This window comes from Crocodylus siamensis, chromosome 11 (assembly GCF_052110815.1).
Source record: "Crocodylus siamensis isolate JL-2025a chromosome 11, ASM5211081v1, whole genome shotgun sequence".
NCBI lineage: Eukaryota > Metazoa > Chordata > Crocodylia > Crocodylidae > Crocodylus > Crocodylus siamensis.
In genome coordinates this window covers 53883569-53900053 of record NC_143405.1, presented here as the reverse complement: position 1 = coordinate 53900053, position 16485 = coordinate 53883569, and the positions used below count along the sequence as shown (strand labels likewise).

Genomic DNA, 16485 nt, shown 5'->3' with positions numbered 1-16485 from the left:
CCTCAACACCTTGCACTGGATGGTGAATTCCAGCAGGCGATGATCGCTGTCACCCAGGTGGTCAAGGACCTGCAGTCCCCTCACCAGGTCATCCCCAGTGGCCAAGACCAGGTCCAGCAAGGCATCTCCTCTAGTGCGGCTGTGCACCGCCTAGATAAGGTGGAGGCCCTGTATTTCAGCTAGGAACCTACATGAATGGTCAGACCAGGCTGACTGCTTCTCCCAGCAGATGTCTGGGTAGTTTAGATCCCCCATGACAAGTGACATCCCTAGACCTAACTGCCTCCATAAGCTGTACTGAGAAATTCTGGTCCAACTCAACCCCTTGGCAGGGTGGTCTATAGTAGGCGCCCACCATAAGATCCCTTTCACCTTGCCCCCCTTGAAGTTTGACCCACAGTGCCTCTGCCTGACCTTCCTCTGCCCCAAACCTAATTCTTGACTATGTGAGTTGCACTTTGACATAGAGGGCAACCCCCCCCCTGCTTTTTCTCCCAGTCCTGTCCTTCTACATAGTGTGTATCCCTGAATGCCCACTGCCCAGTTGTAAGTAGGATCCCACCAGGTTTCTGTGAGCCCTACTAAGTCTGGATTCATCCCTGCTATCAGAAGGCAAAGTTCCTCCTGTTTTCCCCCCATACTACGTGCATTAGTGTACAGACATGTGAGGCCTCCTGAGACTGCACGTACCTCCCCCCTGCTCCCAGGACTGCTGTGCCCATTGTTGCTTACCTGGGTTTCTGATGTTCTTGTTGCCTTGCTAGTTGGCGAAACATCCCTTCCTCTTTGGACAGCCCCTTCCCCCAACGAAGCTAATTTAAAACCCGCCAAATGAGATCAGCCAACCTAGAGGAAATAATGCATTTACCCTTGGGTGAGAGATGTAGTGCATCTCATCCCAGCATGCCATCAATCATAAGTAATTGATTTATGTCATCAATTACTGTTTGCCAGCATCTTCAGGAAAAAAACCCAAATAAAAGAATTGTTTTTATTAATTGCACAGTTATCTTCACATTGACAACAGAGATTCACTACGCATCAAAGAAAGAATGTACTCTGCCCCTTAAATGTCTCCAAGAAGTTTCAATTTTTACTTTGCTTTCATACTTGGATGATGTCATTAGTACTAAAAAGAATCAAAGTCTAAATGATGCAGCTGCTTGTTTGTACACATAGGAAAAAAGATTATGTTTAAGCGTTCAGACTACTACATCTCTTTCTTCTAGCATAATGGAGACATGAGTATCAGACATCTGCTGTCAGTCTTAACCATACTATATCAGGATCAGCAACGTGGGGGAACATGTCTGCCTGCAGTAGTACTTGAGAGCCGGCAAGCCTCTGAAGCACTGCAATTCAAAGCTTTTCAGATGTGATCCACGTACTATCCCTCACTATAATAGACTTTGCATTAGGTTGAAAATTTTCAATTATTTACCAGCTCTCTTCCCTCACTAGGCAAAAACAAAGCAACAACGGAAACCCTCTTTGTAAGCAATTGGTATAGAGCATTACTTTTAGTGAAACTAATCCACAAGATGACTCAGAGGCTTTTCTAAGTGCTGCTGAGATTAGAGATTGTCAGCTGCTGTGGCTATGCATGGACGGTACTTATCAGTGGCAGAATCCAGGATCTGCTTGATTTTGTGAATGCTGAGATTCCCTCTAATTGCTGTGGCAGTTTGTAGCTATTCAAAGCCTTTGCCTGTTTTCTAGTCAGTCAAGGATAATCTATTACTGCAGTAGTCCTGTGACAATATCCTTAATTTGCAACTTTCACAATTTTACTGCTTAGCTTCCTTCAAGGTCTTTACCTCAGGAGCATTGTGAATTAATTTGATGGTACAAATAACTGTGCACATGTATTTCCTCTTGCATTAGGAGCATGATGAGTGTAAGAGAGTTAAACGTATTCTTTACATACCATTTGGAGAATATGTGCCTAAGTAATTTGGCATCTAGTATAGTTAAGGAATGAAAAATGGCACGTGACTGTCTGTAATGAGTTCCTCCACAGGATTTAAAGTCTTTTAAATAAGCTCACAAGTTTGAATGGGAACACAAGCTAATGCCTTTAGTTCAGTGATTATCACTTTACCTTGTTTTAAAAGAGACTGTACTGCACTGTGCTGCTCGGTTTGGACTTGGAAACAGAAAAAAGAAAGCTAATAACATTGTTGCCCCTTTAGTTGGAAGCAGATTTGTGGGTTTTGTAGTTTGGTTTTGGTTACTTGTAGGCAGATATAAAATTGGCATAATTCCTAACTCATTCACACAGCTAAAACTTTCGTCCAGGCTTTCATCTGGTTTACTGTGATATCATTTTCTCTGTCCTTCAAATATAGAAGCATGGTCCCATTCTCGTCCGTTCAGAATGCTTTTGCAAGGATGATTTGTTTTCCTAGCCCATCTAGGACTATTTCAGTCCTCTTTACCCTTCTGCTATCCCACTTTACTCGGTCTCACAAACATAAGCTACCAATGTTCACATTTAGGCGAGGGACAGACATTCAGAAAACCTGAGCTTGAATTGATTCAATCTTTGCAGGTTAGTCTAACCTGGCTAGGCTGAATTGGTTTGCAATAATTTGAGCATTCCCTCTGGACTGAGAAAATGCAGGCACATGTCTGCAGGGGCTTAGGCTAGAAGCTGGGGGGCACTAGAGCAGCCCTCCCTTGCCTTTCACAATACTGAGTTGAGGCCGGGCCCCTGCAGGACGCTCTGATTAGGGAGGGGTCCCCCTGCTCGCTGCTCCTGTCCAGCAAGTGAGCCAGCAGGGAATTGATAACACAACATTTAGCATCCCATCAAGAAGACAAAAGCCTCTCATAAGTTCAATCTCTTCTTAACCAACTTTTTGCAAGGAAAGACCAGAGGGGCATGATGATTAGCTCCAAAAAGCCCTAAGCCACCGTCCTGCCTGCCTTACACAGACACCTCTCAGTATTAGCTAGCATGTCACATGCTGGCTACTGTCTGTGCTGTGGGAGAGGGGAGGGGGGGAATTCCTGCCTGAGTAGTGAGTGGGATGGGGATGGGCAGGGGGAAGCAGGGCAAACCTTGCTGTAACTGTGCCAGAGCGCCAGCTAGGGAGCAGAGGTGCGGGACCAGCCCTGCTCTGGAGCAGAGAGCCCAGCCCAGGGCTGCAAAGCATTTGGGATGCTGGTGGGGTGGGTATGATTTAACTTAAACCAGCAAGGGGTCTGGGACAGACATTGCATGTATCGGTTTGACCCAAATCAGTTAAGTCTGATACTACATTCACCCAGGTTTATCTCATACTGGTTTCAGCCATTTTCAAACTGGTTTATGTGCACTGAACATGTGTTCTGTTACAGGTTTAAATCAGTTCCTGATCACTTAAACCCGTGTATATTCAATGTCTGTCCCTAACCTTAAGGTCCTTCATACCGTATCCCTTCCCTAGCTATCATCTCTCAAGTCACTGTTTGGAGGTCCGCTCCTACATCCAGCAAGTCCATAATGACAGCCAATCTTGCTCTCTGAATACATTTCTAACTAAACATCTGCTTTCTCCTGTTCTGACTCAAAAGCTTGGGAGTAGCGCTCCATAAAACTCACAAAGCCTCCACTGTTGTCCTTCAGACTCCTTCATAAACCTTTCCTTAGCTGTGATCCCTGCAATAATGAAGCAAATAACCCAGTGGCACAATGAGATTGCCACTTATAGTACAGGCCAACATTGTTTCTTCTTCCTCACCCTGTTATATGTATCTGTTTCCTGCCCTGTCTCATATGTTAATTGCAGGCTGTTTGGGGCAGGCTTCATCTTTGTGTTCTGTGTTTGCACAATGGTTTCCTTTTCTCTGGCTGCAACTGCTAGGTGCTACAATGATATTAGTAATATGCTTCTTTTCTATTTAGTTTCACAAAATGTACATGAGTCACATTGACCTGGAGCAGAGGTGGCAAAAATGGCATTAAATTTTACACCAGCTAGTCAAATTTCTAAAGCCTTAGCCAAAATACTAGTCTGAGCCCTGGGCCTGGAGAAGCATCTCCCTCCTTCAGACTGCCCTCACCACTATCATTTCTGACCACTTCACAATATATCATGCATTTATCCTTTCTAATGATTTCTAAGGCTGTAAGGAAGTGCCATTTTCTACCCATTTTACACATGAGCATGTGAAGCACAACAAGGCTAACTTACCTGTTCATAGTCACATAATAAAGTCTGTGGCAGAACAAGAAATCAAACCCTGGTTTTTCAAGCTCTAACTTGGGGGTTGTCAACCGGGGTTATGCATATCCCCGGGGTACTTGAGAAAGCCCTGGGAGGTATGTGGGGGTGGGGACACACCACACATCATCCCGTGCTGCCTGCCCAGCCCGACGCAGGGGAAGGTTCCATACAGCCAATGCCACCGCTCCACATTTGGCCACGTACCCCTCCCCCGCTCTGCATTCAGCCGTGTGTTGCCCTTCCCCCACCTCCACCACCCTCCGCATTCAGCTGCTGGGGACACACACTGCTCTGTGTCCGGTTGCTGGGGGTACGCTGATTGTAAAAGGTTGAAAACCCCTGCCCTAACGTATTTACTTCCTCTCCTGCTTTCAATACCCTGTGCCATTTCAAAGTCTTGTAATGTTACCTGGGAAGACCTTTAATTAGAGCCCATTCAGTTGCAAAGAGCTTATTGTTCCTCTTACAGACCAAGGCTTGATTAGACTTTGGTTTAATAAGCCCAGATATAGGTTATCTTCTGTCTAACTGCTTTGCCACACAAAGGGATCTCTCAGACACACGGATCTGTAAACACTAATATCCACAGCAGCTGCATTCTCTGAGTCTTCAGACAAAAGAGGTTGCATGATCCACACAATGCACAATGTCCATCTGAGATGGGACTATTGAAGTATTTAGAGTCCTGAATATTTAACCCTTTTTGCCAATTATTTACATTGTGATATAATCCAGTTGCTCAACCTAAAACATTGATTTCATTACCTGTTTTGCCATAACGGTACATTAGCAACGGTCTTTATTGCAACTGGAGCCTTAACAAGAGAAATGCCATAGGTTATAGCACTTCATAGGTTATAAAAAAAAAAAAGCCTCTTGTTTTCATTTCCTTCTGTCTATTCTGTCTTTGTATCAACCTGAAGATAAATTGACATGGTTAAGAGACAAGTCACCATATCTACTTTTCCTTACTGCATTTTCTCAAAAGGTTATTCTTTTTCCCCAGCCTACAGAGATATTACACTTTCTTGTTGGTACAGCACATTAAAATATACTTAGCGCTGTCATCCACCATTTTCTGGCATATCTAGGGTTCCTTCTCCATATTTTCAATCTTGCAAGGTGTACACTTCTATCTGAATGAAAGTTAAGGAGAGTTATGCTCGATTACAAAACACCTCATCATTCGCTTCAAATATATCTAAAGATTGGTTCTACCCAGCATGCTAAGGCATGGTAGTTTTGACACTGTAAAATATGCCTAGTCCCATTCACTGATGCATCAGAGTAGCGGGAATTCAAGTGACAAATCTGGCACTTTGCAACAAGCCACTGTTTTTCTTTACTACTTTTTTTTTTTAAATCTTTCCCAACAAATTCTCCTGAGTCGCCAAACTTCCAAGAGAAACTAGAGTTTCTCACGGGCGATTCAGAGTAGCTTAGCTTGGCTTGATGAAATGCTAGAGAGGGCACTCATACCTTTAAAGAACAGCTAATGCCTTCACATTCTCCTTAGGCAGGCCAAGGCAGAACAGTTTTTCATTCTGAGTCACAGGGAGAAAAAGGTTGATCATCAAACAAAAGGCACTCTGTGGCAAGCGGAGATGTATTAATTGATTTCCCTGTCCATTTCAATTCAGTGCCCAAGTATTGGTGTCTTTGCCTTTTGAGACAGTGTGAGCAAGTTTATAGAGCATTGGACTGGAACTTAAGAACAAAGCTAGATGGATGAGCAGTTAGGGAGACATTTGTCTGGGTGGTTTTGACGGGGATAATTCTGCTCTGAGAAGGAAGTTCAATTGGATTATTTCCTGAGGCCCCTTTCCAGCCCTCTTTTTTTTTTCTCTGATTCCGTGGAATATTTTTGACAACAGTAAATCCTTCCTCCATACCCCCCATCCAAAAAAAAAAAGAAGAAGAAAAACCAAGAACTTTAGGAGGAAACAAACATGTATAACTTCAAGTCACGTTTGGCAGATATTTTTGGGTGAACAGTAACATTTCAGCCAATTTCAGACATGGTCAAACATTGGGAAACCTCTTTGACAATGAAATGTTTGAAGAGTTGGGGTTTTTTTTGTGTGTTTTCTTTTTCTAAAGTGTAATTTAATTTAAAAAATGACTTGAGCTAAAACAGGAAAGCAGGTTATAATGGATTGAATAACCCCAAACAAAACAAAATGTTTCAAAAGAAAGTTCCAGATTGACAGGAATGATATTTCCCCTTATTTATTAGAAGGGGGTGGAGGGGAAAGAAAAATCAGATAAGCTTCTGTTTTGATTCACCCAAAATAATTTTTCCCCTCATATTTTCAGTTTAGCTGAAAAATTCTTTATCTGCCCAAGAGTCCTGGGCCTACTCTTGGCTTGGCTTGCGTCCTACTGGTGGGCAAGTTACTCTATTGGTTTTTGCCTCAGGTTCTCAGTGGGCATGTCTGTGTGCCTCTTTTAAGTGAGCTTAGCCTAAAGTCACCATTTTTAAGGCACGCTAAGGGCCTGTGTCTACACATGTGTGCCCTTAATGCGCCTTAGAAGTGGCAATTTAAAGCTACGTGAGCTTAAATTTGATACCTGTATAAAGCATAAAGCAGGTATCAAATTTAGGTATGAATAGCTCAGTCGCATTAGCACATGTGTAGACGTGCTAATGCACATTAACACGGTGTGCATTAATGGACACACACTGTACTAATGTGCATTAGCACATCTGCATGTGTGCTAATGTGACTTAGCTATCCATGTCTAAATTTAATGCATATTAATATGCATTAGCACATCCATGTGTAGACATGTGCCTAAATCACCTTAATGTGCCTTAAACAAAGGTGCATTAAGTTTAGGTGTGCATAAATACACACGTAGACATACCCAGTATGTAACAGTAGAGTAATGATACTGACCTCCATGTTAAAGTGCTGAGAGATATATTGATGAAAAATATCTTATAAAAGTTACATATTTTTATGTCCATACATTTTGTGCTCACAGATATGCTTGGCTCTGCAATGGTTTTCCTTTTTGGCACTTGCTTTCTCCTTTTTTGTTTGCTTATTTTGCTTATATCGTAAGCTTGTGGGTTTTATTCTTTTGCAGAAGTGAGACCCTAAATATGGGCAGGTATCTTGCACTTGCCAGTGTGCGAATGTTTTCCTCTGCATTTCCACTACAGCAGGTTTGCCATTTTTCTCATTAACTCTCCATTTATTTTTAAACATTACCAGTAAACATCTTTTTCTCTCCTATGCCTCCATCTTTTAATTACTCCTCTCCATTGCAGTTTCTTATTATGCATCTTTGAAAATGTATTAACTATCAATGTAAAGTACTTTGAGGGTAAAAGTGTATGTTAAAAATGCTATAAATGATGAAAGAGTTTTATGCTTGAGAAGTGAAAAAAAGAAGAGCCCATTCCCCTGTGGCAGGGAAGGAATGAAGATGTTGAATAATTTTATGTTTCTAAAACAAGAGTAATAAAACTAACATAGTTATATTCAATATGTTCATATCAAGAACCTTGCCAATGATTGCTTTCTATGTTGCTGCCATTATGTTGGTTGCAATCATTTTATCTTAAGAATTCTGGATATTAATTAACGGTTAAATGCTGTAAATGCTTGCTTTGTTCCAAGTCCTTGCTTGATTAGTTCAAGGGTGGATATTTGCAAAGGAAAGATGTGCATAATCACATTCTTTATTGATAATAGCTTAATTTCTCTATCATTCCTATTTCAGCTTATCCAGCGAGAGCAGTTTCTCTCTATTTCCCTTCTATTTATTCAGTTCCAAGGTGCTATGCCAAATAAAGTTGCTGTGTATTTTACTTGTCTATTTTTTGGTCAACATGGCTTGCTTTTCAGTCTCTTCTTTATTTAAACCTGTTTGAGCTTGTACAGTTTCATCACCTTTCTACTTCCCTGGTCTGTTCTGTCCATTTGTGGCTTTACTCAGCCCTGAGTACTGTATGCATCCTATCAAGTAGCAAACACTTACTAGATTAAAAATAAACACACAAATGCCATTCCCTCCCCTTAAAGAGCTTTCTAGACTTACCATGAAGCTTAACAGTTTTCTCAAAAGATCAGAATCAAGTAGTAATTCCCTCCCTCTTGTCCCCCCTGTACTTATATCTCTCTTTCCTTGTTCTTCATTTACAAATTTTTGCTTTTTTTTCTTCTTCTTGTTTTTAACAGGTGGGCTCTGCATTGCTCAGTCACTGAAAATCCCACAGGATCGCAAAGACAAGAATATCGACTTTGATAAAATTATCAAGCAGCTCCTAGAAACTCCCAACGCCAGGGCCATCGTTATTTTTGCCAATGATGAGGACATAAAGTAAGGATGACTGAGGGAATTAATTAATTTGTGCTTGATGGCTTTATGGAGCAGACAAAGCAAGTAAGAATGTGCAGTGCAATGAAACAGTGATGTGTTTGAAAGACACTATACAATCAAGGATGATACCTTTTCCACAGAAATATCAGAAAAAAATGTATGGTATGTTTCACTAAACCTGTATTGGGTAAAAGCATTTCCTTGTACGCATTTCTGCTCTTCTGAAAGAAAACTTTATGATGTGAGATGTGATTAGAGTTTCAAATTCAGCTTCAGAAAAGGTGCAGGATCTTAAAGATTAATCTAAACGGTGCCAACTTTTACCCCGTGTGTTTCTCATGTTTAATATCATAACCTCATAATGCTGTTGTTGTAAGCAAAATAATGTACAGTATTGCTGCTTGTTCATTCATTTGTGCAGAAGTAGACTTTTGCTCAGAGGACTCTGTCTGCTAAACATTATGGAGAAAAGTGACTGATTCTTGCAAGTGTCTAGGATGCTGTAAGACTGAGGCAAAAACTACCCATATTTCTTAGGCTACTATCTCCTATGCCAAGACTTGGGAACTGCCAGTATGTGCCCATTGACAATTTTGACATCCTGCTACTGGTGCTGCTGTCCAGAAACAGCCAGTGGCAGACCCCTTTGGAATGCCACAGCCGTGTTTTTTCATAAGTGCCCTGAGATATTATGAGATTTAATTACAGCATGTAAAACACTGGGAGATCCTTGGATGGATATATATGCTACAGTGATAACAATCATAGAAATACTGCTCAGGCTAAGTATTTGTAATTAATTAATCATGTGTTTGCTAGACTAATTGCTGTTATTAGTTTTACAATGACTTGGCTGTTCAGTAGTAACTTTACAGACCAGGTTTCATTTGCTTTTCAGGATGATATGAATATAATTTAAAAGCAAGGAAGTTTCCATTTACCCTTCATGAGAAATGCATTTGTTGTTTTTGAAGTCCTCTGTGAAGTAATCTCTAAATTACCAGCGAGCTCTAGTGTTGCTGACTGTTTTTAAATGATTTAAGTATGCAAAATAACATTCAGATTTAACAACAGCAACAATAAAAGTTGGGATGAACCTGCCTCTAGTAAAATCAATGTAAAAATTCCCATGGACTTCAGTGAAGCCAGGATTTCACTCCAAGAATACAAACCGAAGAAAAAAGGAGAGGCAGTTTCGTCTTAATGCATCATCGTTATATAGACAGTTAAATTCCTAAGCTCAGTTTTAGTTACAGGAATACATTATTTCTGCTCATTCAGCAATTTTGCCCTGTTTGTTGTTATTCCTGGGCAATTAAATCCAGTTCCCTTTCATTTTGCATTCTAATGTGAATTAAAATGTTCCTATCCACAGACAAATCCTTGCAGCGGCTAAAAGGGCTGATCAAGTTGGTCATTTTCTCTGGGTGGGATCAGATACTTGGGGCTCCAAAATGAGTCCATTGGTTCAGCAAGAAGACATTGCAGAGGGAGCAATCACCATTCTGCCTAAGAGAGCAACCATAGAGGGTAAGAAATCTATTTTCATCATCTTTTGTCATAATGTCTTATATTTTTCCTCAGTCCATGGAGTATTATTGATAGCTAACCAATATGCAACCATCAATATGCATGTGAACAAGCAGATTTGTTGTGGTTGTAAATATATATTTATGACATGATTTACAATTCAACGCAAATTCACTTGTCTAAATTCCCTTAGGTTTTCCTGGGATCTGGGATTCAAATTACAGTATCAAAGTTTATTCCTCAGTTGCAAAACTCTTGGCATTTATTTTCATGCTTATCATAACATAGTAGCTTGTTGATTGTACAGAGTATTATCACCACTAAAAGGAAGCAAAATAATGGAAACAAGAATAAAATCTTTACATATTATATGTTTATATATAGCTCTGATTATATAGTTTTTAGGAAGGCAAAACTTTTTTCTCTCTAATTATATTTCAGTTTTGTCATGGTAAGTCAAATACATCAAAAACATTCAGGGAGACTTACACAGATATACCATGTATGAACATACATTCATAAACACTGTTTAACCCATGCACACGTAAACATATATTAACTATGTGTGTTTGTGTGTACACACATTTCTAGACGTGATTTTCTTCTCTGTTTCCCTATAATTTTTCCCCTCTATGTTTTTACTTTCTAAACCATCATTTCTTTGTTACCCCCTTTGTCTATACAGATGTTTAGAAACCTAATTGGCATCCTTCTGGGCTAACAAAACTTGATGATTAGAATTCATGTTCTAATTTAATTTGAAAAGAAAAGTTCTTTTATAAAGGAGACACTAAGCAAAGAAAAAGAACTCCTCTGTTGGTACATGGCTTTGTATTCCTTGTCTGTCAGGCCAGGTCTCCTAAGAATCTGTGGAACGTTTCACACATTAAAATGAGCTCCCACGTCTTGACTCAAAGGAAGATCAAATATTTGCCTGTCTTTTTACTCCAGCTACACTACTACCTTATTAATTATTCTTCTTAGAACTATAATGCACTTCAGCCTTTCATTTTCATAAATACCTGAAATAGATAGACACTGGGGGTATATTGCATGTGAAAACTAGGCAATTTCAATCACCTTTGTGCTGTCTACATAGTATCCCTGGGATATTTCTAACACACTGCACCAAAGGTATAGAAAAGTAAGTAGAAAACCACAATAGTAATATGTATGAAAGAGTTTTTGGTATTTTAAAATAGTATCTTTACGGTCCATACGTTATACACATTAGATGCAATTGAAAACACTGAATGGTCTATTGGAAACAACAGAGCATTTAACATCTTAAAGCCACATTTTAAAATGTCAGCCCAGTGAATGTATCTGAAAAAAAGTTGTGCCCACTTTGCCTTCTATTACTTGTCAGAATTGGAATTAAGCTTTTGCCTATGATGTTGGTTTCATAGTTTCACAGATGTTAGGGGCTGGAAGGGACCTTACAGATCATCAGGTCCAGCCCCCCTGCACTTGGGCAGGAAAGACTGCTGGGGTCAGATGACCCCAGCAAAATGGGCATCAGGATGTTTTTTGAAGATCGCCAGGTTGGATGACTATACCACCTCTGTTCCAAACCCTTGGCACTCACCTTGTAAAGAAGTTTTTCCTATGTCTAGCCTGAAGCGATCGCAATCAGCTTGTGCATATTATTTCTTGTCTACCCCTGGGGGGGCTTGGTGAACAGGTGCTCCCCCAGGTCCTGATGTACACCCTTGCTATACTTACAGGCTGCCACCAAGTCCTCCCTGAGGCTTCTCTTCAACAGGCTGAACAATCCCTCCCTAGCCCTTTCCTCATATGTCTTGGTCTCCAGGCCTGTAATTATGCACGTGGCCCTCCTTCAGACTCTCTTGAGCTTCTTGACATCCTTCCTGAAGTGTGGCGCACAGGACTGGATGCAGTACTCCAGTTCTGGTCTCACCAAGGCCGGGTAGAGTGGGAGAATGACATCCTTAGTCATGCTTGAGATGCCTCGGTTGATGCATGCCAGTGCTTAATTAGCTCTGCCAGCTATGGTATTGCATTGGTGTCTTACGTTCATTTTGTTGTCAGTCATGACACCCAGGTCTTGTTCAGTTGTGGTGCTGGCAAGCATAGCACTGCTGAGCCTGTAAGTGTGTTGTGGGTTATTTCTCCCCAGCTAGAGCACTTTACATTTCTCTATATTAAATGACATCAGGTTGAGGTCCGCCCACTTCACTAGCCTGTCCAAGTCAGCCTGTATTACCAAGCTGTCTTCAAGAATGATCACGCCCCCCCATAGTTTGGTGTTGTCAGTGAACTTCACCAGATTGCTTATAATACCTGAATCCAAATTGTTGATGAACATGTTGAAGAGCACTGGTCCGAGCACTGAACCCTGGGGGACGCACTGGTCACTTCCACCATGATGGCTCAGTTGAGAAATTCACATGACCACTTAAAATAGTAGTTCTTAAGGTCGTGTTCCTGATAGCATCAATAAGGTGCATGCAGGCTTATCCTTCATATGTTGTATGTGCTGTAAGTTAATACTGATACTGAAGGAGTGCATATTACATTACAATGAGAAGTAAAATAGTATTGCTTTTCAGTGGGTGCATCTACATGTGTGCTTAACTACGCAGTAAAGTAATTTGCAGTGGTGGTGTAAAGCATCATAGTCTACACATGTGTTGCTATTAGACTGCAGCAAATCAATTTTTGCCACCATCAGATAGTACTGTCAGAAACGGTGCTATATCACGGCAGTGAAAATAACTGCCTAACCACATATGTAAGCATTGACCCAGGGTGTACATTGCACCTGGTCACCCCAGGCAGCAGGGGCCCAGACCCCTGCCTGCCTCCTAGCCACAGTGCTCTGCATGCTGGAGTGCTCCTGTGCCCCAGCCAGTCCCTCTGCCACTTCCTCCCAGAGCATGGGACTGACTCCCCTAGCCCCAGCTCAACCCCTTGCTGCTCCACCCTGGCTCAAATTGCTGTGATCCCTGTGCTGTGTGTAGCATCTGAATGTGCATCCTGGACCACCGCAGTTTGAGCATCTTCATGTGACATTATAAATAAATTCCAGCACACGATAAATTCCAGCCATGATAAATTCCAGCACAGTTTGTGCTGGAGTATATCACATTGCTTTAATGGCATGTGTAGATGCACCCAATGAGATTACACGATATAAATGGAAATACAGAATAAAATGTTCTAGAGTTTCAAATCTAATAGTATTGCCACCAGTGGTAGATGAACATCAGTAGAGTGGAAGGCGCAACTCAATACTGTTATAAGAATCATAAACTTTGCAAGCTTTTCAGAACTTCTCTTGCTTTGAAGTTGGTCACTAGAACATAGATTTTCACAGGATTTCTAGTAGGTCCTTCTGTGTAAAAAGAAAGAATGAAAATAGCTGAAATTCGCTGCCACGATCATAATGATACTTTTGCTTTGGATAAAGAGCGAGAAGGTCACAGAGATTCTCAAACATTCAGAAATAAGATCAACCTCATCAATATCAAATGTTTCATGAACAAACTCTAATCGCCTGGAAAGGTGCATGTCAACTCTTCCTTTATTCAATCCATTTTGTCCATCCCTAATTACTGTCTGCATTTGCCATCTGCTTACTTCTTCTGAGAGGGCAGAAAAAAAATTGGATAAGGAGGAGGAACAAATCCGGCTTCTCCCTTTCTAAGGCAACTTGTACATTGTCATTTCAAAACGGCTCTTAAAACTTTCATAGTGAATAATTTTCCTTCTACAAAGCAGTTTTCCAAGGCTAAGAGTGTCTCCTTTTCAACCCGCTATACGTTCATATTTGATGTATCGGGGTAAACGCTGTGAATTCTGTTAATTACAGGATACCATTCTTTTTTTACATAGCATTATTTTTTGTTTGGTGAAAGTATTACTTTTGTGTGTGATTGTATATGCCTTACCATGAAAGCTCTCCAGATTTATAAATTTGGCTTCTGCATATCTTTTTATGTTGTCATTGTTATCATTTAGTTACGAGACTAAGTGAAATGAGAACAGACATTTTAATGTCATCTTTTTATCATCTAGCAGAGAGCATCTGCTCCCACAAGTTTACCAGCTCATTTCTTCTGACGATAAATAAATAAATAAAATAAGAAGCCGAGATTTTTCCATCTAAATTGATAGAAAGGAAACTAAATTGATAAAATGCAGCTGTATTTGCCCTGAAGGATCTTATCTTGAACAGTATCATGCCTAGCACAATCTACTTTTTATGAAGTGTTATGTAAAAAGTGCTGCACTTAGCTTTAGGACTCTTATGCACTGATTCAAGAAAACATTAAGCACTTGCTTAACTCTCATTGAGGTCAATGAGACTTAAGCCTATGTTTAATAGAGAAGGAGTTAAGTATGTGTTAGAACAGTTTGGTTAATTGGGATATAAAGGATAGGATTCAGTGTAGTTTTATTCCATGACATGTTAGGAATGAAGAACCATTGGGCTGGACAATCTTAATTGGGGAGCTGAGGTGCAGTAGTTGCTTTGCTGTGACTCATCCAATAGCAGAAGACCCCATCCTTGACCTACTGTGGTCCTGCCCCAAAGCTTTGACGTTAGGCTTTGCTTGGCGTTTGGCAAGATTTCTTCATTAGCTCCTAAAATGAAATTCTACAGACCAGTTACAGGAAACGCAGACCCATCAATTTAATGTTGGAATAGTTTTACCTTTTTACATGGCATAAAAAAGTGAATCACAAAGAGGTGTCTGGCCCTGGCAACTGATGTCATGTTTTATTTCATATCTTCAAAAAAAACAACAACAACAAAACAAAAAAGGGGCAGGGAGCATGGTTTGAGTTCCTAGTTGGGCCAATGGTAAGTATTAGCTATCATTGTACATTAGAGTTGCATCAGAGCTGCTCACAATAGCAGGATAATGCTGTATAAGTACACTTTATGGCCAAATTTTCCCACTAATAATTCGTATTTCACAAATCTTTGGAGATACAGGCACTTGAACATGAAAAGGATAGGTAAATGACTTACTATGGAGGATGCCTACATAGTATTCAGTGTTACTCATATTTTATGTCAGATCATAAAGGTAAGGGGATCTTACATTTCAGTCATTTCTCTTCCTTCTGCACCATAACTGCTTTACTTCCTGAAAAGATCCAGACCTCATGCCTCCGCAAATTTTCATTCTTCTGATCCCCATGGAGAGTTTACCTTTGAAACCTTAGAGAGCATTTTTCACCAGCTTCAGTAGAAACATGCTTCTCTGCTGCTGTTTCTTCTGATGGTGTTTGTTGCTGATAACATGAGAATATCTTATTCTTCAATATGGGATGCCAGTAGCTTCTTTCTCTCACTTGTCAAAGAAAAAATTACGCAAGTAGGCAAACGTTAAATCTTACCTCTATACGAAAATAAATCTATGCTTCCTGAACTTTCAATATCTTGTAGCATAGACCTATTGGTAAGATATTAATTTTTTTTTAATCATCTCTTCCCTTAAAATCATAACCTCTTAACACAAACTGTGAAATAAAAAAGTTATCAACATGCAAATGTATGTAATTATATCCTGCTTAAAATACCCTCAACTTCATTTACAGAGCGTCCCCAATATACCCTGGTTATAAGAACATGCTCTGGCCATAGGAGGAAGTTTAGAGCACTTGGCATATGGCAGGATAGGTCCCCAGATAATTAAATCTTTGTTTGATTGCTTGACATCACTCATGAGACGAGATTTTCTTTGCCACTGTCCCATGGGGTGATTTAAGAAACCATTACATGAACTGAATACAGTCAGCTTGAGTCAGTCTTAATATAGCCCAGTTGTGTTGGATGTAATTATGCTGAAAGGATAAAGTCACATCTGATTTAAATAATTGCAGTAGACCATGAGCCAGTGGGAGTGCACACTTAAAGAGTACACACTTCATAAAAAAGGTGAACTTGAAAAATATTTTAATTAGAGGTATTAGATATTGACCCCCCAGGTATCCATACCTAACTCTGACCAAAAAGCCCCCAAATCTGGTTACTCTGAGCTCTTGGATAACAAGGGAATCTGTCCTCATGCTCTCAGGAAATAATTAACACACATATTTGGTCTGGAGCCCGTGTGTTTCTATTTACAGGAATGCACACACTACTTCAGATTTTTGATACCATAGGCATAACCACTTGTGTGTGTGTAAGGGAGAATAGTCTCTGGTCTCCTTTTGTGTACTCTTTCTCTCCAGTAGTGTCTTGGGGTATATCCAGGGGTCAAAAAAAGCATGCAAAAAAAGGGGGGCAAGCGGGGGCAACAGGGACGGCTAAAAACTGGAGGCTGGTCGGCCAGAGCCATGCTGTGGTTGCTGGCCGGGATCTGAATGTCGGGATTGCCATTGCTGCAGCCCCAGGAGGCCCCTAGGACCCCTGGTAAGGCTGCTGGAACTAGCC

The 16485-nt window shown here is 40.6% G+C and overlaps 1 protein-coding gene across 2 annotated transcripts in view; it reads left to right on the top strand.

The window, feature by feature from the left end:
- GRM7 (glutamate metabotropic receptor 7) overlaps window positions 1–16485 on the top strand; it is a 527701-nt gene that overhangs the window by 263895 nt on the left and 247321 nt on the right. For both annotated transcript variants that reach the window (XM_090021043.1, XM_090021044.1), the window contains exons 3-4: window positions 8402–8543; window positions 9919–10073. In XM_090021043.1, the coding sequence (XP_089877169.1) occupies window positions 8402–8543; window positions 9919–10073 (297 nt within the window). The remainder of the gene's footprint in view (window positions 1–8401; window positions 8544–9918; window positions 10074–16485) is intronic.